At 32.9% G+C, this 24,248-nt stretch overlaps 1 protein-coding gene across 1 annotated transcript in view; it reads left to right on the top strand.

Moving 5' to 3' along the window:
• Positions 1 to 24,248, top strand: part of LOC129225987 (nose resistant to fluoxetine protein 6-like) — an 84,755-nt gene that overhangs the window by 22,753 nt on the left and 37,754 nt on the right. The window contains exons 2-5 of the mRNA XM_054860560.1: positions 15,315 to 15,544; positions 18,967 to 19,081; positions 21,469 to 21,556; positions 22,159 to 22,253. Of these exons, the coding sequence (XP_054716535.1) occupies positions 15,315 to 15,544; positions 18,967 to 19,081; positions 21,469 to 21,556; positions 22,159 to 22,253 (528 nt within the window). The remainder of the gene's footprint in view (positions 1 to 15,314; positions 15,545 to 18,966; positions 19,082 to 21,468; positions 21,557 to 22,158; positions 22,254 to 24,248) is intronic.

The raw sequence follows: 24,248 nt of genomic DNA on the forward strand, positions 1-24,248 counted from the left end.
CGATTGTACTAAAATTATTCCATCTTTTAAACGTATTGTGCAATTAAAGCGTCAAAATATAAGAGCAGGAGGCGTAGCAGTTTATCAGAATGATCTTGATTGTATAAATATTGTCACTCCAAATATTGGATTACTTGTTAATAATGCTACAAGCTTTAATACGGTTACACAAAACGATATTGGTGAAATGTGTATAGTGGAATGTCTCAATGAAGCAAAGCAACAATTTTTGCCAACATATATATATCTCCAAACAAAAGTATTCCAAGTATTATTCAATTTATTCATAAACAGCTTTTAAATTATGCACAAGAAGGTTCTGCTTTAATGAAGATTGTTATACAATTCCTTTAATTTTAACCGGATATTTTAATGTTAATTTTGCTTTCCATAGAGCTAAAAATTTAATATCGTTTCTACCATCCAAATTACAATTACAGTTACAAATGATTAATAAGCCAGAATAAGCCACTACAAGTCACGGAACTGAACTTGATGCAGTTGCAAGATTTTTATATAACATACAATGCAAAAACTTCGTTGCTTATCATAGCTACCATAAGCCAATTGTTACTTTCATAGGATTAAATAATGATAATAATTTAATTGTATGAAAGTTATCACTTCTGTCGAGCGTCCCGTGACGCACATTTTGTCATATAAGTTATTTCGAGGCAATAGGTTTTATAATCGCATTAGTTTAATTCTCAATTTGTTCTAAATTTCCCTAATTACTTTTAATTGGATAAGCTATTAGTAATATCCTTATTTTAATGAAATTGAACTTTGTATGCAGTATATCAGGTACCAACACTCTTTACAGCCAATCAACAATATTCTTCATGAAAACTGCGTGATTTTTAAAACTTTAAATAGATTCGGTTTCGATTAAAAAAATACTATAATATTGTAATTGAAAGAATGCATTTCATTCTACCATTCATTTTCAATTACGCTCTTCGTTTCACACAACAGATTCGCATTAAAATCATTACCTAGAGTCAAGCACCCCAAAAGAGTATTCGAACTTTCTATCAGCGTTCTAGAATCACCTCTATTAACCTTTGGTTTCGCAATGACTGTAGGCGAATTGTTCCGCATTACTCGACGATAACTATTGCCATTCCAAGAAGACAAAAACTGTATATATTACACAGGTCGAATACCGCCCGGGGCTTGCCATTTGTTTTGGTGCCCCATATTCGGCACACACACGCGAACCGTTGTTTGGATCCAGAACGCACGTGTTTGCAAGGGGTGAAAAACGCGTGTAAATTCATGGGCGAAATGGAGATCGATTTTAGTTTAATACTTTTATCAATTTTCAAATTTTTATAGCGTAATTATGCGTAAACAGAAATTACTAGTTTTTTTTTTTTTTTTTCTTTGATGTGATCAAGGGTGTCTCGGATTTAAATGTTTAGTAGGGGGAAAATTCTCACCGTACAGAATGAAACATAAAATTTTACCAAATGATAAAATACGAACATGCACACACACCTTCATCTAATCATCCTCATATAAATAATAGCCGATGAGGAAGTAACCCGCGTGTTTCAACAATGAAACTCGCGCCACGGTATGATAATTTGATAATATGTTTTGGTAATGTTTGACATGCATGGAAAATATTTATTGTGACAAGGCTGAACTCGATCCGGCGACTTAACAGTTTTACTGGTAAGACTGTCGTTTTAGGATTACGAAGGACCCAAAACAATTCGCAACTCCAATAAATTATAAGGGGCGCTGCAGCCACTGTCTCATGGCTAATGAAAATGGTAAACAAATGCTGTAACTTATAACTTGCTTTGAAGATTAGTGAATGACTAATTTATCTCAGTGTTTGTAGGATGCTTTCTTTTCTATTTTTCTGAAATTACATTACACTATAAACTATCTGAAGTCTGTAATTTACCCCAAAGAAAACACGTGGAATGGAATGTTTTACCTTTTTCGGTAGTATCGTAAATCGTAGTATTGTAAATCACAGCAAGTAGTATTGTAAACCACAGCAAGTAGTATTGTAAATCACAGCAAGGTAGCATATTCGAGCTCTGGAGATGCGAATATACGCTATCTACTGGAGTTTAGGGTTAATCCACTGGTGTTAGGGTTAAAATTTCAACTATCAAAAGATCATCAAACAGGCAATTGCTTCATTCAAATGTAGAAACAATTTTCACCCGTCATACCATGACGGGAGACTTTCTAGTCTAATAAGAAGTGCTGTTAGGTATCATAAAAAAATAATAATAGCAAAAACTGTTTCAATATTACAATATTGCCCCATTACCGAATTGTTAGGACAAACTTTGCCGGATAAGGAAATTTTTGGGGAGGTGACAGTGAACTCTCGTGATCTCACTGGTTGAAAGTAGCTCGCTACAAGTAGCGACGCTACTGAAGTAGGGAAATGTGGGGCAAAAATAAATATAAGATGACTGAGCTTTTACAAACTGAATGAATTGGAAATTTGTTTTGAAAATTACAGAACATAAAGAAAGAACATTGTATTTTGCGACAAAACTTCCATTGAAACAGCATTTTTTTATTTTTAGCAGTAAATTTATTTTGGTCTCCAAAAAAAGTGGATTTTTTTTTTCATGGGGGAAAAAGCAAAAAAATAAAATATTTTGCTAAGTGAACTATTTTTTATTTGATTATAAAAAACATTTTTTTAAAAAATATTTCTGATCAAATGAATCAGTAAATGTTGAATAAATGAATGAAAAGATATTGAAACAATAAATACGTAATTGAATAAATTAATTAATAAATATACGCATGACGAAAAAATAAATAAGTGAGTAAAAGAGCGAATGAATAAGAAAATAAGCGAATGAATGAATTAAAAAGCGAATTACTAAGTGAAGGAATACAAATGAATTATTTAATAAATGAATACGTAAGTGATTTAGTAAATGATTGAGTGGGTAAATGAAATGAGTGGGTAAATGAATGAATTATTTAATAAATGAATACGTAAGTGATTTAGTAAATGATTGAGTGGGTAAATGAAATAAATTACTTCACTTTGTCCCATCTACAATTTCCCCGCATGTTGTACAAAACATTTAAAATACAAATTATTTCAATATTAACTAAATAAATACTGTCCCGAACATTAAAAGGTTTCAATTAATAATTTAAATGTTCATAATAAGAATTTTATCATTTTATAATAACAAAAATATTTTTCGACTTACAGCAAAATATTATAATATGAGTATCAAATTTTGAAAAACGCCTGTATTATATCATATACTTTAATTTTCAGCGGTATTTTTTTTTCCCTGACTGAAATAGACTGCATGTGCTACTACATAGTTAATCTTTCACCAGATAGGTGCCGTTAAAAGCAGAGTAAACATTTAACCTTCTTACTTTGTCCCACATTTCCCTAGTTTGTAGTTATTTCTGGAAACTACTTTTAAACGAAGTTTTTTAAAAAAGAAACAAGGTTCAAACAAACTAACCATAGACATATCATTTTGACGACATTACGTTCTATCTGTTTGACGCCATTACTTGTTTGGCATCGTAATTTTCTTATTTTGACAATATTTGTATTGAATAGAGCTTGGCTTAAAAAGAAAAGCATATGAATATGCGATAACCGCCAATTGAGTAATTTGTTTGTGTTTTCTGGCTGCCGAGAATGTCCCGAGGATGAACATTTCAGGTTTCAATGGGATTATTGTTCCACTACAGCAAAAGCACTTATTTTCACGAAAATGAAGATATCGGTGATTTCGCGAGTTGAAAATTGCAGTGAATTTTATATGAAGAGACCAAAAGTTGAAAAACAGAAATATTTCACGAGATTTAATTTTTTATGATTACGATGGGCACGCGAAAATCGCAAAAATTAAAGTCTCGCGAAAATAAGTGCTTTTACAGTATTCACCAAACATAGAAACTACTGTAAATGTTATAGAAGAGGATGATATTGAACTGCTCTGACCGGCTGACAATGAATACGAGTATTAGTGTTATATAAGAATATGATAACGGAATTTTTTGAAGAAAAAAATAAAGAAAAAACAAAGAATAGATAGTTCTCAGTAGTATTCCATGTTCAGATGAGCTAACTTATCAATCTAAACATTTTTCGTTCAATCCTCCAGCGGTGTGTGTGTGTATATGATTTTTTTTCTTTTTTTTTGAAAAGTAGCGAAGTAGTGACTACATTTCAAAAGTAGTTTTCAGTCGCTACATTTAAAAAAAAGTTGTGATTGTAGTTAACTACATTTGTAACAAAGTGGTTGTAGTTGTAGTTTCGCTACAAAAAAAAATGTAGTTTTTACAACTACTGCCAGATCTTATCAGGAATCCAAAATCTGACTATACTACTAACTGTAAAAGATTTACCAGAGATATTGCACCCGAAAAATACCATAGTTTTTCCACGTGCAATGATTTTTCTCCAAGAAGTGGACATAGAAAAGGGCACATCTAATCCTCTACGTATAAATGTGAGCCCTTTTTGGTAAAACCTCCAGGAATGGATCTCTGAGGACCGATAATATCCCAACATTTTTACTTCCTTTTACAAAGAAGGAAGTATTGTATTCGCGAAAAAATTTTCACTCAAAAATCGACCTTAATTTCCATTTTGCTTACCCCCGAATGAATGTTGAGTTTTTTGTTTCGACTCGACCACACGTGGATAAGTGCATAAGAACGTATAGACACGCGAAATATCCATTTTGACGATTCCCGAGTTAGTTACAACGAGTTTTTTCGTGACGTCTGTATGAACGTATGTATGTATGTGCGTATATGCGGATGTGCGTATGTGCGGATGTGAGTATTATTTCGCATAACTCAAAAACGGTATGTCCTAGAAAGTTGAAATTTGGTACGTAGACTCCTATTGTCTGACCACGGATTGTATGGAAAGACAAACATCCGTTTTACAGTCGGAAATGGACGAATCTATTATTTTTTAGCGATGCCAGCTTTTGCAGAAGCAGAATCTCATTCAAATGAGCGGAATACCGGCATCAAATTTTTACTTTTCCCCCTCATTCAGATAGATTCGTCTTATCTGGACGTTTGAAAATTCAATACAATCCGTGGTCGGACAGTAGTAGGGTCTAGTTGTGCACCTCCCCTTTTGGTTGCATTCGGGTGTTTTTAAGGGGGGTCTTTTGCCCCTTTTTAGGGGGAAGTCATTGTTAATTTCGATGTAAACTCAAGTGGTGTTACAATATGGCGGACACTTGGCGATATATCGCCAGTCATTTGGTCGCAAAGTTTTGTCGCCAACTTGGCGACAAATTTGGCGATTTTTTTTAAATCTGTTTTCAATTCGGCCACTGTAAAAAAAATCCGGAAACGTTTCTGAGTATATCGTGCAGCTGTGGTTCATGAAAGTTTCAAAAACGTTTCTGAGTATTTCGGAATCCTCTTTCTGTAATGTCCAGAAACGTGTCTGAGTATTTTGGAATCCTCTTTCTGTAATTTTCAGGAACGTTTCTGAGTATTCCGGAATCCTCTTTCCGTAATTTCCAGAAATGTTTCTGAGTATTCTGTGCAGTTTGTGGTTCATGAAAGTTTCGAAAATGTTTCCGAGTATTTCGGAATTCTCCAAACAATTTTCAAAAACGTTTCCGAGAATTTTGGAATCCTTTTTCCGTGATTTTTTCTAAAATATAATTCTTTATTATAGTATTGCATACCATATCAGTTTCAATTCTTTCATATCTAAGAGCAATAATACAAGCAATTTTAGAATCATTCGTGGATTTTTTTTTTTTTTTTTTTGAATTTTCTAATGACAAATAGCATGGTTAACAGCATAACATATGCACAATTATAAATTTTTGAAAAATTATGAAATAATCTAGTAGTTTCATTCCTAATCACAAAATCATCGGGGAATTGGAGTGGGGGTACCTTCTGAAAAGTGGGGATTGTTTGTTAAACAATCTTAAACTTCAGTTTTTCTCTCAATATTTTCAAGACAAAACTATCAACATATTGCATTTTTAATGCAGAACTTAAAAACATATCTTGTATCAAACTTGATAGCTTTTATCTTCGGATAAAATTTGACAGCACTTACCTACCCTTCGCTTTCCGGAATTCGTTCACCTCAAGTCAATTTCTCTGACGAACAAAGTGTACCGAAAAGTACCAACAGAGAAATTGATGAATTTAAATATGACACCAAGTCCCCCTGCTGGAACCATTCGGGTTGATTCTTCTGTTCTTGCCCTTTTCCAGCTCATCACAAATATAAATACTTATTCAAAATAGGTTACTGATTTTATTTTTACAGTGTGCGCAAAATGCAACATATATTTTATTTATTAAAACATTGAACTCTATTACATGATTATTCCATTTCATATATACGAGAATCCCCCCCCCCCCCCACCATAAGAGTGATGGTGCACCATTAAAATGCTATGAAGCGCCCCCCCCCCCCCTTGAAAAAGCAACCCCCTGAAAATGTCAATGGCACAGTCTGCGTGATGAACGCCCCTCGTCTTCTCCCCATATATGTACATTGTATATTAATAACATAGTTTTTTAAAAATGATCACTTTTAAAACAATGACATGAAATAGTATTACTTTTTATTTTGGCATGCAAATGCAGCTGTTCCATTTTTGCCACTGACTCATTCCTCCTGACTGTCCTACATTAAACTAGTATGCATGCAGTAGGTATACTGTCCTGAGGAAGACAAATTATAGGGACTTGTTTCTTAATTTAGCCAAGGTAAAAAACCCCTACTTTTAATTTTAGGTTTAAGCTCTTGTTTATTGCATATAGTTTAGCATATGGTGCGTTTGGCCCAATGTAATGCATATATTAGTGCTTAAACACTCTCTATTTAGTAAATAGTTTAATATCGTTTGGTATTTTGACCATATTTATCGAATCTTCCACGGCTGATGAGCTCCGAATTCAACCTTTCAACTTTATTCTAATAATTGCTACTTTTAATTTTCTTTTTCTCATTGCTATTCATTGCTTGTGTATTTCATATATATACAAAAAAATATTATTGAGAAATAATTCTTGTTTGTTATATTTGCAGCTTCTTTCCCTTAAGGGCAGGTACATTGCAACTAAAATAAATCGCACTAATGAAGCTCTTCTGAGATAAATAATATTTCATGTATAATATAAATTATAAATCAAAGTATCATATACATTATAAATCAAAGTATCATATAAATTATAAGTCAAATACTTTAATATGGTGTAAAAATACAAAATTATTTTATTAAGTCCTTTTTTTTTTTTTTTTTTTTGCTTTTGGTAAAATTGAGGCTCGTAAAACGAAAAAAATGAAGACACTTTTAAATACATATATGTATCTATTTGTTAAAGAAATTAATACACATTTAACTAATTTAAAGCGTTTCGCTAATGCAAATATTTAAAGAGATATCGTCATCTAGATAATACTGAAGCACTATGTTCCTAATTACAAGAGATAGTTTTTTTTTTACTTCATACAATTTAGCTACACTATTTACAAGAGAATGAAAACATGCAACCTTAAAGACGAACTATCAAACCTGACAATTTGCATATTATAACATTTAATTCATAATGCTTGATACATAAATGTTCATCCAAATATGAACTGAGATTGACACATAAAAACAAAGTACATAAACACACTTATTTAAATTTTTTTATAATCTTCAATTCATAAATTTTACAGAATAAAACTAGACACACTTGCACTTTAAATATGTGTTCTATGTAATGTAAAATATTTTCAAATTGCAATAATTCACAACGAAAAAATTATATTGAGGAAAATAGTTTTTTTTAACGAGATTTATATGAACTAAATCTCTTTAAAGTAATAGAGTTGCAAAGCGACTTACCTATTCGTCGGTGGTGGTCTTTTGCAGGCTTTGGTCACCAAAAAGGTGATTTTTATGACAGAATAAAATTCTGCCAACAAAAATTACCCATTTGGTACAAAGAAGAAAAGTATCCAAGAAAAAAGTAAATTACCTACACAAGTTGCGCGACGCAACGAATTTACATGGCGTCCTCTCGGGTGTTATTTGGTTTTTAATTTCAGTTTGTATTCCTTCCGCGAGCATGCGTCGACAAGTTGCACTTCGTACTTAAAAATAAGTGACATAGCTTCAAATTCAATCTCATGACGATACATAAGCAAGAAAATATAAGACTTTAAAATTATCTTCAGTGAATTCATGCGAGGAACAAAACTTCTACTAATCCCCTTGATGAGTGTTACTTCGCATACATGAGTCAGCACTTGTTTTCATTGCGTGCTTTCGAAAGTTTCAGTTTGGATTTGCTGCTGGACTATAAAACTGCCGTGTGAGCTGCGCATGCGTAGACTCTTACTTTCTTGCTAAACGGGAAAGGTTTTTGATTATAGCAGAAAACTGCTGAGGGCGTACGAATCTGTGTATAACGGAAAACTTTTTTGTATATTCAGAGAGTTTTCCGAGATTTTTTACAGTGCACTGTTGGTGATATTTAGAGAGTAAACTATTGAATCACATTAAAATTACTAATAATGGAAAAATGACATTAAATTGGAGTAAAAGGAAGTCATGTGAGGCACACATCAGCTCGTTTAAAATTAAAATGGGTGATTTAGCGTACTTATTTCAACGCCCGGGTTTACACATAAGTAATTACAATTAATAAATTAAAGCAGTGAGAAGTAAGTGGGATTCGAAGTTCTGAATAAAACGTGTTCCAAGTTCAATTCGTGGTTAGGTTTTTATTGATTTTTGTTTCTGAATCAGACTACAGCAGCACATTCCAGGGTCTCTATTACCATCTCTTGCCCCAATACAGCTAGTCCTATCATTTCTCCTAATCATCTCCACATTCCTACGCTCTTACACCCCTTTGTAAGTCTGCTTCAATTCAGTACAAACAAAATAGTTAAAAAACCTATTACTGTTTACATTTGAATCAGTTAAAGCTCCTTAACAATACAATCAGTGTGGGGTGCTAATTCACTTTTTCAGTTTATCACAGCAAGTTTCTTATCATTCGTTGAAAAGGCATTTCTTACACGACATGTGTGACGCTCTTTCGCTCACCCATCATTTCGTCGGCACCATCCTAAACTAACAAATATGAAAAATCGCGAATCGCGTTTTTCAAATTCGATGGTTTGTTGTACTAAGGGCTACTTACTGGTTATAACTACTTCAAAGGATAGTTTCACACTTAAAGTTAACTATAAAACAAAAACATCGAAAATAACTAAACGCATCAGGTGGAAACAAATTATTGTTTTGGCTCCCCTGAAACGTGTCAATTTTCACATTCAATTGACACGTTTCAGGCATGGTGCCGACGATTTACTCACAAATGTTGTTATCTGCACGCTCACATAAATGTATGATCATGTTGCATTTCATTTGATAAACTAAGAAATCAATCAGAGAATTTTATGAGGCTTGTTGTCCGTTGTTTCTTCTAGTTTGGTGTACAACGCAGAATCGCATGCATCAACAGTAGCGGATTTACAAGTTTGGGGGCACATCGCACTGCTTTTTCGAGTGACCCTTTGTTTTTCACAGAGCTGTGTAAAATATTTATCATTTGCATTTTTGAATTCCCTTCAGGTCCACAATGCTCGTGGGGGTCCCTCTCAATAGCAACAGTTTGCGACAGTGTAAATCCGCATATAATCCAAATATGGATCTTTTTATGAAGTTTTATAATACGCTCGTAAATGCATTTACGCACTTAAATGCATTTACTGTTGGCTGCATAATTTTACATAAAAATAATGTCCCCTCTGTCGCAATGAAACTTCAGGGGCCTCCGGGGCTAAGCGGTGGAAGCACTTGCTTCATATGATATCATATCATATCACACTCCAGGGTCCCCCGTTCCTACTTCTATTTATGAATTCACCGGTTGCATGGGATCCTGAAGACAATTCGTTTTTTTTTTTTTTTTTTTTTTTTTAATCCAGACCAGAACCCGAGCAATCCTTGGTCCAGCATCCCCAGAGGTGCTGATTCACTTGGAGGGCTTTGTGACTACGTTATATTTAACGTGACCTAGTTACGACTTGCTTCGGATGCCAGAGGTCGTGGGATCGATTTCCACCGGTTCCCTGGGTGCTGTTTCCCCCTCCTTGTGCTGTAATTTCCATTTTGACTTGTGCTATCTGTTCCGTGGACTACGGTAAGGTACCTGTGCTGATAATAATGATAACAAAATACGAAATAAAATAAAATCATAACTAGATCACGAAGATTGTATCATACCTTGTGTATGGTAGATACTGATAATCACTTATGTCATTGCGTCAAGGGCGTTTTTAAGGATTACCGTCTGCGTTTCAAGTGGGTTAATGGTACTTCATGAGCTATCGAAGCTCGTTTTGAAACACAAACAAAGAGGTATTTATTACTTACTTTCGCTTTCCCACAAGGCAAGTAAACAATTTTTGTTTGGTTCCTTGACACTCTCTCGCTGCAAAAAAAAGTATCTGGAACAATTAATCAAACATACAGCGAAAGATGTGCTAGTAGGTTGCGTAGCGTGACTAAACATGTGACTTTTTGAGGTTGAAATCTGTTCCATTAAGGTGGATTTTCTTCTTCCGGGGTTGCTTTCTTATAGACAAGGTACATATTAGAGACTTTCAGAGTTTCAACACAATGGCAAAAGATGCAACTTAGAAATTACTTATTTGAGTGAAAAGGAAAGCTTAAGAATAAAAACTATTTTGTTTCTTTTAGGACATTAGAAATGAGTATAAAATCTACATTTTTTCTAACTCAAAATAAATTTTCTGTTACTCAAAAAGGTTTGACTAAAATAATGCCGATGAAGCAATATTGATATTTATGTTATAGACATTGTTTTAGTCAAGCGTTTTTTAGACACATATTGGAGACTAGGTACATATTAGAGGCTTTTAGAATTACAATGCAATGGCAAAAGATGGAACTTAGAAATAAGAGTGAAAAGGAAAGCTTCAAAATAAAGAATATTTGTTTCTTTTATGACAATAGAAATTAATATGAAATCTGCCTTTTTTTTCGAAATTAGTTAGTGAACTTAAAATATTTTTTTTTTTAAATTAAAAAGGACTTAATAGTACGAATGTATAGGGGAGGGTGGCCCAAAGTGGGTAGGTTGCCTAAAGCGGGTAGGCATTCGTATGCCACGTCATGGTGTGCAAGATGCAATGTCTGTGCATAGTCATGTTTACCCGAAAACACCCGAGTTTCAATCAGTCACAACGAAGCAGCAGTGAAGCATCATGACATAACCAGACTTTATAAATATGAAAAATGATACATACCTAAAAAAAAACTGGAGGTATGTAACTTGCGATTAGTCGAGGACCAGTTTTTTTTAAATATCAATAATATTACGGTATTCTGACACCATCCATCTACAAACTACGATGGTCATTTCATTTGTTTCTTTTTTAATTAAATTTAAGGTTATAATTATTGAAATAGAAAATGTGCCTCCGGACACAGCGGCTCGAGTAAAGCGGGGTATAGGATTTAATCATAAATTTTTATTTATTTTCTTGACACATGTGCTGACTTAGTTTTCTATTTCAATAGGATAAGTACAACTATAAATTTTTTATGATAGCAATCAATTAGTCTATTAATTTAATCAGTTATTTCATTATGTTTTATAAACAAATGTGCTGACTTTAAATTGGATAAGTATAAACTGTTTACGTTTTTTTTATTTTTTTTAAATGACAGGTAGCTAGTCAATTATTTAATTCATTAACTTCATATTTGATTGGAAAATGTACCAAATTACAATTGGTTAAAATGACCCGCTTTGGCCCTCCTGGTAGAGCAAAGCGGGTTTTTCAAGTGTTTATAATGCTTGATTATAAATAAATATTGGGTTTGAAATAAAACAAAAATAAATTTTTATTTTGAAGTTCAAGAACCCTGCTAGGTAATAAAACCGAAATTGTTGCGATAAAAATTCAAAAAATTACAATTTTCGAGCGTTCTTCATTAACCTACCCGCTTTGAGTCACCGTCCCCTATTAAAGACTTTGCGAATTTCAATACATCGGCAAAAAACGGAATTTAGAAATAAAAGTGAAAAGGAAAGCTTCAAAATATAAAATATATTTTGCTTCTTTTATAATATTATAGAAATGAGTATGAAATCTGCTTTTTTTTCTAAATTAATAGTGAGCTTTTAATAAGTTTTGTGAAACTAGAAAAGGTTTAAATAAAATAATGTCTGACATAATATTTATGTTCACTTGAAACATTTGAAAGTAAATAATAGTGGTCAGTCTGCTGAATAGCTTACAAATTACGCAATATGTTACGACAAAAATGTTCATATACACATCCAAACACTCGTCATAAACATTACTTTACAAACATTAATTTCGAAAAATGTGTTGCTTAAAAAGCCTTTACTTCCTTTTTCTGTTTATATTTGACTTTATTCTTTTGATATTTGATACATTTCAGTCATACGAATACGCTTTCGAAATTTTCTTCACTGCATTGTTGTTGAATTTTGCAACCATAACTATGTTATTCTCTTTAACCGTCTACTTGGACACTTGTGTAACCAGTAATGCATTAAAAAAATCAGCCTCAAAGGTTGTTTCTTAAGTACATCATGGGAGGAATAGAAGTTTGAAACTTCTATTTCTATCGTAATACTGGGGATAATATATCAGGCTCAACGAGGTTTTAGAAAAATGTGGTTTATATATTGAAATTTAATGCTGAGGTTGGTAGTAATGAGTTTTGTAGATTTTTAGGAATTTAGTTAGTGGCTTGCAGTCCTAATTCTTCTCAAGGAATAGTTGCTGTATGCAGTTTCTTTCAACTACTGTCCGCTCTCGAAAGCAAAGACTACCACTCAGGACAGATTCCATTTCAAAAAGGGTCGATAGCTTGAGGATGGGCACTTATCGCTTGCACTTGCTGTCTTTGAACACGTTATTTTGAACTTTTTACTTCCGGGTTTCCCTCCCTATTTTGATAAAATCACAGCAGACCTGACGCATGCGCAAATTCGCGCTAAGTCTCGGCTTAGAAAACGAACAGTACGAGCACTGTTGGTGTCAAAATTTTTTTGATATGCGAAGAAGTAGTCACTCATCCGTATCGCAGAATCGATACAAATTTTAAAGCTTCTATTAGAACATATTACAATGAATTACACTCTAAATGCTTCGACGACTGAAAATATGCTGAGACACTCGGGACCCCAAGCAATATTTTTTCCAATCATAAATGTGTATACTTAATGTGCAAATGTTGCAAGTATGATTATATTCTGAGAATAATTTTCTATGAATGAATACTGTCTCTGTATTCATTCAAGCCAAGATAAATTAGCACAAGAACGTAGAATTAACTCTGAATTCAACAATTCAAAGCCGGTTGGAAATGTAACTTTACACAGAGCGTTAAATGTTTTGGACAATTCCTTATTAATCAGCATCTTCCATTTTAGTGATCAAGTGCTTTAAAACTCTGTTGTCTGTAACTTATTTTAAAAACTTGAATTATTCATGGCATCCATTGGTTGGCATTTCAAAGATGCGATCTCCGGTAAAAAATATTATAGTTATGTTCTTAAGTGTATGTTTTCTGAATGAAAGGTCTTATTTCTCCTTGAAAGAAACGAGCTGATGTGTGCATTACATGACTTCCTTTGACTCCAATTTAATGTCTTTTTCTCATTATTGGCAGTTTTAATGTGATTCAATAGTTTACTGTATAAATATCACCACCAGTGGCTAAATTAAAACCAGATTTAAAAAAGAAAAAATTTAAAAAAAAAATCGCCAAATTTGTCGCCAAGCTGGTGACAAAACTTGGCGACCAAAAGACTGGCGATATATCGCTAAGTGTCCTCCAAATTATAACACCACTTGAGTTTACATCGAAATTAACAATGATTTCCCCCCAAAAAGGGGAAAAAGACCCCCTTTGGAGAATCCGAATGCAACCTAAATGGAGGTGCACAACTAGATCCCACTAGGAGTCTAAATACCAAATTTCAACTTTCTAGGACATTCCGTTCTTGAGTTATGCGACATATATACACACAGACACACATACGCACATACATACGTACATACAGACGTCACGAGAAAACTCGTTGTAATTAACTCGGGGATCGTCAAAATGGATATTTCGGGTGTCTGTACGTTCCTAGGCATATATCTAAGTGTGGTCGGTATGAAAAAAAAACTCAACATTCATTCGGGGGTGAGCAAAATGGAAATTAAGGCCGATTTTTGAGTGAAATTTTTTTTGCGAATACAATACTTCCTTCTTTGTAAAAGGAAGTAAAAATACGATAACAACATTTTTTTCTTCTTCTAACTCCTGACTCAAAGTCAGAAAATAAGTCAATAATACGTGACGCCTATGATTGATAACACACTTCTGCTAATACCAGTCAACTGGAAAATGCTTCAAATCCAGACTTATAAAACAACAAGGCTGGGTGCTTTCCTAACGGACATTTGTTTCATTTTTTATTACCCATAATAAGTCCGAACAGTAATGTTAAACGTTCTTTCAAAATTTTTCTCCTTCATCAGGATAGCTTTCTTTTTCTTCCAGATAGTATTACATAAACAAGCTGGTTTCTTCAGCATTTTAAATGTCCACAAAGTGCATAATTTTCTAATAAATTGAGCATTTTCCAGAATGCTTATCACAGCCCTCAGTCACCACATTCATGTAATTTCCATACATATATGGTAAAAAATGTCCCATTTCTTTTGGAAACACTTCTTTCGTCTTGCGGATTACTTGCGTTAAATATTCATGAAATACTGACTTTCTAATGTGTCTTACTTAATGCTCTAATTTTGATTTCTTACTCCAGAAGTTATGCCGGCAGTCGAAGATCTATCAATTTAATATACTCCCAAAATAGTCCGTCACCTTAAATAACAGTGTTCCTGAGAAAGAGGTGTTAAATTCACTAAGTTTCATGCCTTAATATCGGAGAATTAAAAACCATTCGCATAAGGGGATTTTACACTTGCAAAACATCCAATAAGAATACTTTTATTGTAACAAGGTATTGAAAGAAAAAGTGCACAGAACAAATTTATAAATTCTGCCGGCGTTTTACTTGTGTTAAATGACTTTCACTAAATCAAATTGTTACCAGTTGAGGTCAAAATAAAGCAGCGAGTTAATTTCCCACGAGATAAAACAATATCTGTTAATAAAAATGGTCAATTTTTTTATGCAAACAATAACTTTTCTAGAATAAACAATGTTGTTTCTCGAATAACCTAAGTACACAGTGCAATTTTTTTCGCCTTCCTTTTGCAGTGCTAGACGCCAGTGCCAAACTGCCATCTGGAATTCTAGATGGAAGTCTTTCCGACTTCGGAGAATTTGACGAGTGTCTCGCTGTGCAAAAGCTTGACAAGAAGAAGAAAGTGCAGTTCACTGGACAATATTGCACCGTAGAAGCAAGACCTCTGCTTCCAGCAGTGCCCCACCGTGTGCAGTTCAAAACTGTTGTCTTAGACTTTAGAAACTTTTCACAACCAGACTCGGTAAGTTCGCAACCTTAGATCACCATATTTTGCAACATGCTCACTATTAGCTACAAGAGTAAATACAAGTATGCATTAATATTCACTGTAATGATGGATTCATACAGGGGGCAATGGTGACGAAATCTGAGTAAATGTTCGTCTGCTTGTGTGCACTTGGCGCGCTTCACCATCACAGTCACCGTCCCCATATAAATCATAAGATTTTTCTTCTAAGTATGGCAACAACTAAAAATTTATAGATCATTTATCCAACTAAAATATTAATGGTAGGAGTTCTGTCTAGATAAATTCAGAAATAAATCTCTCTCTTTTTGTCTTTTAAACTTCTTTAATTTCGTTGAGTGGCTGTAATTCCTCCAGACGAAAAAAAAAAAAAGAAAAAAAAATTAATTTCAATTTTGTCATCTGGAATTCAAACTATGTTTTTCGCAATCACGAGTGTGTGTGTATGTAGGCGTGTGTTTGTGTGTGTGGGGGTATGTGTGTTTGTGTGTAGGGAGTATGTGTGTGCGTAGGCATGTGTGTTTGTGTCTGTGTGCAGGCATGAGTGTTGGTAGTTGTGTGTATGAGTGTTTGTGTGCGTGGGGGCGGGTTATGTGTATATGTGTGTAGGCATATGTGTTTGTGTCTGTGTGCAGGCATGAATGTGTGGGTAGTTGTGTGTATGTGTTTGTGTGTGTATGTGTAGTTGTCTGTATGTATGCGCGTGTGTATGTGTTTGTGTATGTGTGTAGGTATGTGTGTTGTTGTGTATGTATGCGTGTGTGTGTAGGATATGGACGCAACCTGGAGGCGGTTTTCGCTATAGGAGCAGCATCGTAAGGAGCCGGTCGACGGTGATGCTGCAGAGGGTGCTGGCGGGAAAATAAAATGATAGCACATCAAAACAGTCAAATGAAAGCAATAAGCAATCGTGATTGCTCAAAAAAAAAGAAGGAATAGCAGGGAGAAGCAAAGGGATGTAAGTGTCAAAATACAAAAGGTGTAGATAACCAGTACAAATTGTAGGTGGACCTCTCCTCTGTCTTGGGGTAAGAGATAGTACTAGTAGTCCTAGTAGGTGCTGCTGTACAGTATGATTTAAAATAAAAATAGTGAAAGCCTACTTAGGACGTGAACTTTAAACGTGATTTTCTCGAACCTTTAAATAGTCCACTTACATCTTTTTGCTTCTCACTATCATACATTCATGACATTCATGTATGCTTCAATTATGAAAAACCATCGGCAATTCAGCCATAATTTTTTACATACAAAAACTAAAACGCTAAGAACATTTCGATAAGTTAAATATCTTCGGAACGTTGACATAGGAAATTACTAAAGGTTTACAAAGCTGATCTGAAAAAAATTAACTTTCATCTGTAATGTCCCCTCATTATTTAACATGAGAAAAATATATGATGAGCTTGTCACCAAAAGGCGTTAAGTCAATATTTTCAAAAATTGACTTTCCGATGAGAAAGATAGCACCACATGTCTAGCAGAGTATTTTTAAGAGTAGAATTTCCAAACAAAGTTCAATCGTACTAGGGTGTGGATTTTTTATTTTTTTTCGGGAAGAATTAAGTCACAGTACGTTTTGCGCCAAAGACATAAAGTGATATTGAACCAACTGCAGCGTGCCTTGAGATCACGTGATTTTTCTCACATAGAACGCATGGAAGAAGAATGCTTCCATGAGTTCTTTCTGAACTCAAACTAAAAACAATGTGAAGCGAATAACAAGAAAAATCATAGTTTGAAATTGTTTGAAGTTTTGGGAATTAACAAGTTAAACGAATATTTTTATTTTTACAGACAATCTTGCAACAATGCGTATACCTAACGATAACGTAACAGCAAAAAATATCTTACTTCTATTAATATTTATTTTACAGTTATTTAACAACAAATTTATGAAAATCGCTTGATTTCATAATGATAGCGATGAATAAATCTACTTTTTAAATAAAGATTCATGGTAACTACTTTCCAAAATTGTGTATATAAAATTGCTGCATTTACATGGAAAATACTTGGATAAGTTCTTTATTTGTTTGAGTCATAAGGGATATTTTTACCGCACGATATTAAAATGTTTTTTTTTTTTAACTTTTTTTCTAATTAACTACACAATCAGAACTTCTTTTATCAGGTAATTTAGTTTTATTATCATACGGAGGTTATTAAAAAATTATCTTTTTTTTAAAGTCAAAAATTAATATCAAGAATAGAAAAAATGACTTAACGACATTTGGAGCTCATAAAATTGAGAACATTTGATAATAAAGTCCAAGTTTGGAGAAAACCTGCATTTTTTCTTGACCTATAGATATCTTAAACTATATTAAAGAATTTTTCTCAAGTATTGATTTTTTTCCGTTAACAAAAGTATGTGCTAAATTAGGCCAAAATTACAATATTCAACGAACTCGAACCATTTTGTCTAATCATCTCTTCAGTAGACAAAGCTTCCACACCACGCCAAACACATTTCTTACCTTAAACAAACCCATTGAATGTTTGATATACCGGTGCTGGTATCCCCCCCCCCCTCGTCCTAAAAAATGAATGCACATGAGTGCCATACAATAATGCACAGATTTGAATGATGAGACATTCGAAAGATTTCTCAAGAAATGTTTCACATTTCGCTTGCAGTCCTCAACTAGATACCATGAAAATCACGAATTCTTTGTTTATTTTATAATAACAGGGAAAAGAAAAATGATGATACTTTTTTCATTATTATGCATTTCTTTCTAACCATTATTTTTTTCATATAGGGTGACCGAAAAGTATTTGACACATTTTGAAAATTCATAGAAAAGCAACAAATTGTCGCATGAATATGCGGTTTTTGCGCCATGCTACTACAACCCCCCCCCCCCCGGTTCAAGAATTTTTTATGAAATCTTTAAGACGGGAAAAAAATGAGAAAAAATTCAATTAGAAGTAAGCGATGTATTGTTATAGTAAGAACAGCAAACGCCACGTGAAGTGTTTAGTCACTATATTAAACAGAAAGCAATATCTTTCATTACTAAAGCTTAATGTGTTGCTCGAACTACATCTAAACGCTACTCAAATTCATCCCATGTCCACAAACTGCGCACACATTGAACTTAGGTGGAATTAAAATTAATGCTTTCTGATTAATAAAATGATTAAACACCTCACATGACGTTCGTTTCTTTTTTTACTCTAACAATACTGCAATTACTTGTAATAACATTTTTTCTCTTTTTTTTCTTTTTCTTTTTTTCCCTTTTTTTTTACGATGTCATAAAAATTCTTGAACCTGTGAATAATTATGGCACAAAAAGCATATTGATGCCTTTTTATGAATTTTTAAAAGATGTCAACAATGAAAACAATTTTTAAAAAAACCACTTTTTTAAGAATTTTAATCATTTGAACATTATTTATAATTTCAGGTGCTCACAGATTTTGCTTCCAATGCAAATATGTTTTACTTAATGAACCTCAGGCTGGGTCTGTGTTTACCATCTTCATGTTCAGCTGCAGATATCCAAAACATTGCAAATTCAGGTTACTTTTTTTTATGTTTCTTAAAAAGTACTTGAAGTATATATATATATATATATTTTAATTAAAACATGAAACGTGTGTTTAGTTTTAATAAATTAAAACTAAAAGTGATTTATCTCATACTTTACTCTTTTGTGAAAATAGATTGATATGCATTGATGTATGTACATATCAGGGGTGAATTCGTAAATTTTCCAGTACCGGGATGCGAATGAGAAATAACTGAATCCTGAGTCATAACAAATTTTATGTAAAAGGAAATGAACGAATTTTTTTCAGAAAATTGTACTGAAACGGAGTAGTTCCGGTGTTAATGCCCCGCCGGCGTGTCAGGCTTGGTTGCAGTCCCCCCACCTCTGAGATATTTTGTATGCAAAAAAAAAAAAAATCTTTTACTCTATACCAGACTGTACGGGAAGCTGTACCGTAAAGTTGAAAAAAAATTTTTTTTTAACTTTGGCCTATTTAAAATTTTATTATTCAACTAAAGAGCTTTCCAACGGCACCAAATTCATATTTCTACGTAGAATAAAAATATCTCAAGTTAAATATTAATGGGGTAAGTATGTATTAAAATGTATGTACTTCAATCGTACTTTCAAACGCGATTTTCTCAAAACGTCACATTTAAATACTCATGTTCCCCCTTTTCTTTTCTTCAGAAAACTACTTTACATATTACTTTGAAAATTTCATTACATTTTATTTATGTGTTCATAATTGTACTGACGCGGACACTTTGTTTTAAGACTCACACTTTTCCTAAGCAGTTGTTTCATGGTAAAAACGGTCCCTTTTTTATTTGAAAAGTAAAGGTAAAAGTTTAATCAGTTATGAAATAAACAGAGTTGCCTTAAAATTTTACTTCAGTAGATTCTTGGGTATCTCTTGAAAACACTAAAAGTTGTAAGTTTCTATCATTAAAACGCTTTGAGAAAAGGGTACGTAAATGTTAGCAATTTAACTTTACACATATACAGGGTGTTGACTCTCAAAGCATTTCAATATCCATGCCGTCGAGAGCAAACATATACAGTGCCGGCAAAAAAATCTTTACATGTGGTTGGCAATTTAAAACCTGACATTCAAACTTCTTGTCATGTCTTTACTTGGCATGCTCACTACTGATTTGGCAAAATTCCGAATATTCGACCTAGATTGTGGCTGAATATTCGGTATTCGGCCTAATCACTAGTGAGCATCCCAAGTAAGTTTACATGACAGGTTTTAAATTGCCAACCTCTTGTAAAGATTTTTTTGTCCCGGCACTGTAGTTTACTTTCCACTTTCTCCAAGTACTTAATCCGTCAGCATTTTCTTTCAAGCCAAAAATTAATACCAATTAAAAAACGCAAATTACAGATATTCACTTAGAGGATTAATTAAAGCTTCACGTTACGAAGTTTGATCCAATTATTAAGAACCTTCAAGTGAGAAACAAGAGAAAGTACTCCACCTAGGTTTTTTTTTTTTTTTTTTTTTGTCGTGTTTCAAATTATTTTCTTTATTATTTTACTATCATTCCTACATGCTAGGTTTTTTTTTTATATTTAAGTATTATTATTTTTAAATAAATATTTTTATTATGTGTTTATAAATAGTTAAGAAAGAATACTCAAAAATATTTCTACTTCATTATTTTCATTTGAAGTGGCAATTAACTATGTCGTTACTGTCATAAAAGTGCTATCAAACACTTACAATTACTTGTACTGAAAATGAAATGTTACAAAAACAAAGTAAATTTTGTAAAATTCAAGTTTAGATCTGACCTTTAAAATGGAAACACAGAACAAAAATAGCTTAGTCTTTTTTTATGGGATCTATTCATCAAATTTTCCACTCTTTTGAATATTTTAATTTTAAAACAAAAAAAATCAGAAGAATAATCTTTGCTGTATTTTAACTCCACCTTAGTGCGCACTTCAGTGGTTGGCATTAAGAATCTTTTTTTTTTTTTTCTTTCTTCTGGAAATCTATGATTTATAACAGTTACAATCAACAATAGATTATTTTTATGAATATTATTGATAATACCTAATTATGTTTAACAACATGTATTAACATATAAAGTTTTCCCGCATGATATAATACCGTGACTAAACGAATACTATGTGATCACATCGCTAATATTTGGTTTTGCGGGGTCAATAGTAAATGTAAAAACTCAAGCAACAAGTTATTTTCTGCTTTTTGATTTTATTCTCATAACAAAATCCATTAAGGATAATGTGTTGTTGTTCGTATGAAATAGTCATACTTCCTCAGTAATACTAAGGAATCAGTACTTCTGAATAAGTGCTTAACTTTTTCAAGTGAAAATGTCAATTTCGTGTCTAAAATTTTGAAAAATACTGCTTTTTTAATAATAAAAATTGTTGTTTTAGCTCTGAAAGAACTACCACTGAAAGCGAAAGTTGCTCATTGTCAAGTCAAAGAGCCGTATCATTTCACACGACTCCAGATTGCTGTCATGTAAGAAAATACTTAATACCAATAGATATTAAATGAGTCTTTTTTAAAGAAAATTTAAATTATAAATTTCTAAATGATCTGACAAATGTTAAAAAAGAAATATCTAAAAATAGGACATAAATACAAAGATTGTAAGAAAAATATAGCGGAAATAGTTAAATGCACATCTATTTAGTAAGAATACCCTCTGTACGAATTGATATACTATATGTATTTAAAGTGAAAGCATAAAAATTGTTTGCAATTGGTAAAGAGATGAGAGCAATATAAAACGCATACAAATAACATAACGCATTTATATTAGAATATATGAATAGGTAAGAATATTGAAAAAAATTTCAAATGGAGTTTGCAAATATTTTACTAAAACAACTTTATGCTTTTAAGGATTGCTTTCATCAAAAATAAGAATACATGCAAAATAAAATGTACTTAAACCTTTATGCCTAAACTTACACCTAGAAATGAGAATTCATTTGCGATCAAATCTGAATTTCGAAGCAGTATAGGCCGAAAAATATTTCATATGTATATACGTATATAGGTTATTGTGTGGATGTTTCCCAGTTTGATGTGCATTTAATTATTTTTCTTATTTTTAGATGCATAATTGCAATTATGGTACTAATCATAATCATTGGCTCATATTTGGATACAATGGCACCACATCAAAAATCTTTCATTAGAGTACCATCAGGTAAGTTAAACACATTCACCATAAATATTTAAAAATCAAAAGTTATATAAAATGCGATTAATGTAATTGAAAACAATCATTTTATAAAGAGATTTTTGCTTGAAAAATCCAACTACTTTCTGGGTAGCATACAGATAGAGTTCTTACCATATTACCCCGCATTATCCTGCATGCTGCATAATTAGGGGATCATCAGATTTTCAATAACACTTGCCTGGTCCTTTTCGGCATGCTGGAAAAATCGAAGTTAGGAAAAAAATGATACTATAAAAAATATATGCAGCTTAAAAATGAATATAAGCTCTATGCATATCTCATTAGCATTAACAAGCAGTTTAATTTTGTAAAAATATTTAATAACATTGTCTTTTGTTACTTTAACAATAAAAATATTGTTTAATAACAAATAATTTTATAAAAATTAAGTTAAAACTAAGTAAGCAAACATTTAAGCAGTATGTTACCGCCTCTAAACCAGTGCTAAAGAATTGAACATAGCTATTCAATAGATAAAAACGAGCTGGATGGGTGCATCACATGACTTCCTTTTACTCCAATTTAATATAATTTCCCCATTATTGGCATTTTTAATGTGATTCAATAGTTTACTCTCTAAATATCACCAACGGTGACCAAATTAAAACCAGATTCTTTAAAAAAAATCGCCAAATTTTTCGCCAAGTTGGCGAAAGGACTTGGCGACCAAAATACTGGCGATATATCGCCAAGTGTCAACCAAATTATAACACCACTTGAGTTTACATCAGAATTAACAATGATTTCCCCCTAAAAAGGGGCAAAAGACCCCTTTAGAAACACCCGAATGTAACCAAAAGGGGAGGTGCACAACTAGACCCCACTAGGAGTCTACGTACCAAATTGCAACTTTCTAGGACATATTGTTCTTGAGTTATGCGAAATACATACGCACATACGTACATACAGACGTCACGAGAAAACTCGTTGTAATTAACTCGGGAATTGTCAAAATGGATATTTCGGTCGTCCATACGTTCTTAGGTATATATGCTCGTGTGGTCGGGTCGAAAAAAAACTCAACATTCATTCGGGGGTGAGTAAAATCGACCTTAATTTCCATTTTACTCACCCCCGAATAAATGATGAGTTTTATTTTCGACTCGGACCACACGTGGATAAGTGCCTAAGAACGTAAAGACACGCGAAATATCCATTTTGACGATTCCTGAGTAAATTACAACGAGTTTTCTCGTAACGTCTGTATGTACGTATGTGCGTATGTGCGTATGTATGTCGCATAACTCAAGAACGGTATGTCCTAGAAAGTTTAAATTTGGTACTTAGACTCCTAGTGGGGTCTAGTTCTGCACCTCTCCTTTCGGTTGCATTCGGGTGTTTCTAAAGGGGTCTTTTGTTCCTTTGGGGGGGGGGGAGGAATCATTATTAATTTCGATATAAACTCAAGTGGTGTTATAATTTGGCGGACACTTGGTGATATATCGCCAGTCGTTTGGTCGCCAAGTTTTGTTGCCAACTTGACGACAAATTTGACGTTTTTTTTTTATTTTTTTTAAAATCTGATTTCAATTTGGCCACTGTTGGTGATATTTAGAGAGTAAACTATTGAATCACATTAAAAATGCCAGTAATGGGTAAATGACATTAAATTGGGGTAAAAGGAAGTCATGTGATGCACACATCAGCTCGTTTTGTAAGTGGAAATAATTAAACTTACCTCTCGAAAAGGTACCTAAAATAATTTATTTAAGACAATTATGAACAAATCGCAGTAACAATGATTGCTTCTGAATTGATTATTTTATTATCTTTTCTAAATAGATTTATTTTATTTTATATAAATAAATCTATTTAGAACGACTTACCATCACAGCATATTATATGCTCTACACATTTGTTTTGAAAGAAGGTTACTTTCGGGAGTTATTTTTATCTTACAGTGGTTTGCTTTCTGATTGGAACTGAATGGGGAAATTTACTTTTGTTTTGTTGCAAAAT

This window comes from Uloborus diversus, chromosome 7 (assembly GCF_026930045.1).
Source record: "Uloborus diversus isolate 005 chromosome 7, Udiv.v.3.1, whole genome shotgun sequence".
NCBI classification, from domain to species: domain Eukaryota; kingdom Metazoa; phylum Arthropoda; class Arachnida; order Araneae; family Uloboridae; genus Uloborus; species Uloborus diversus.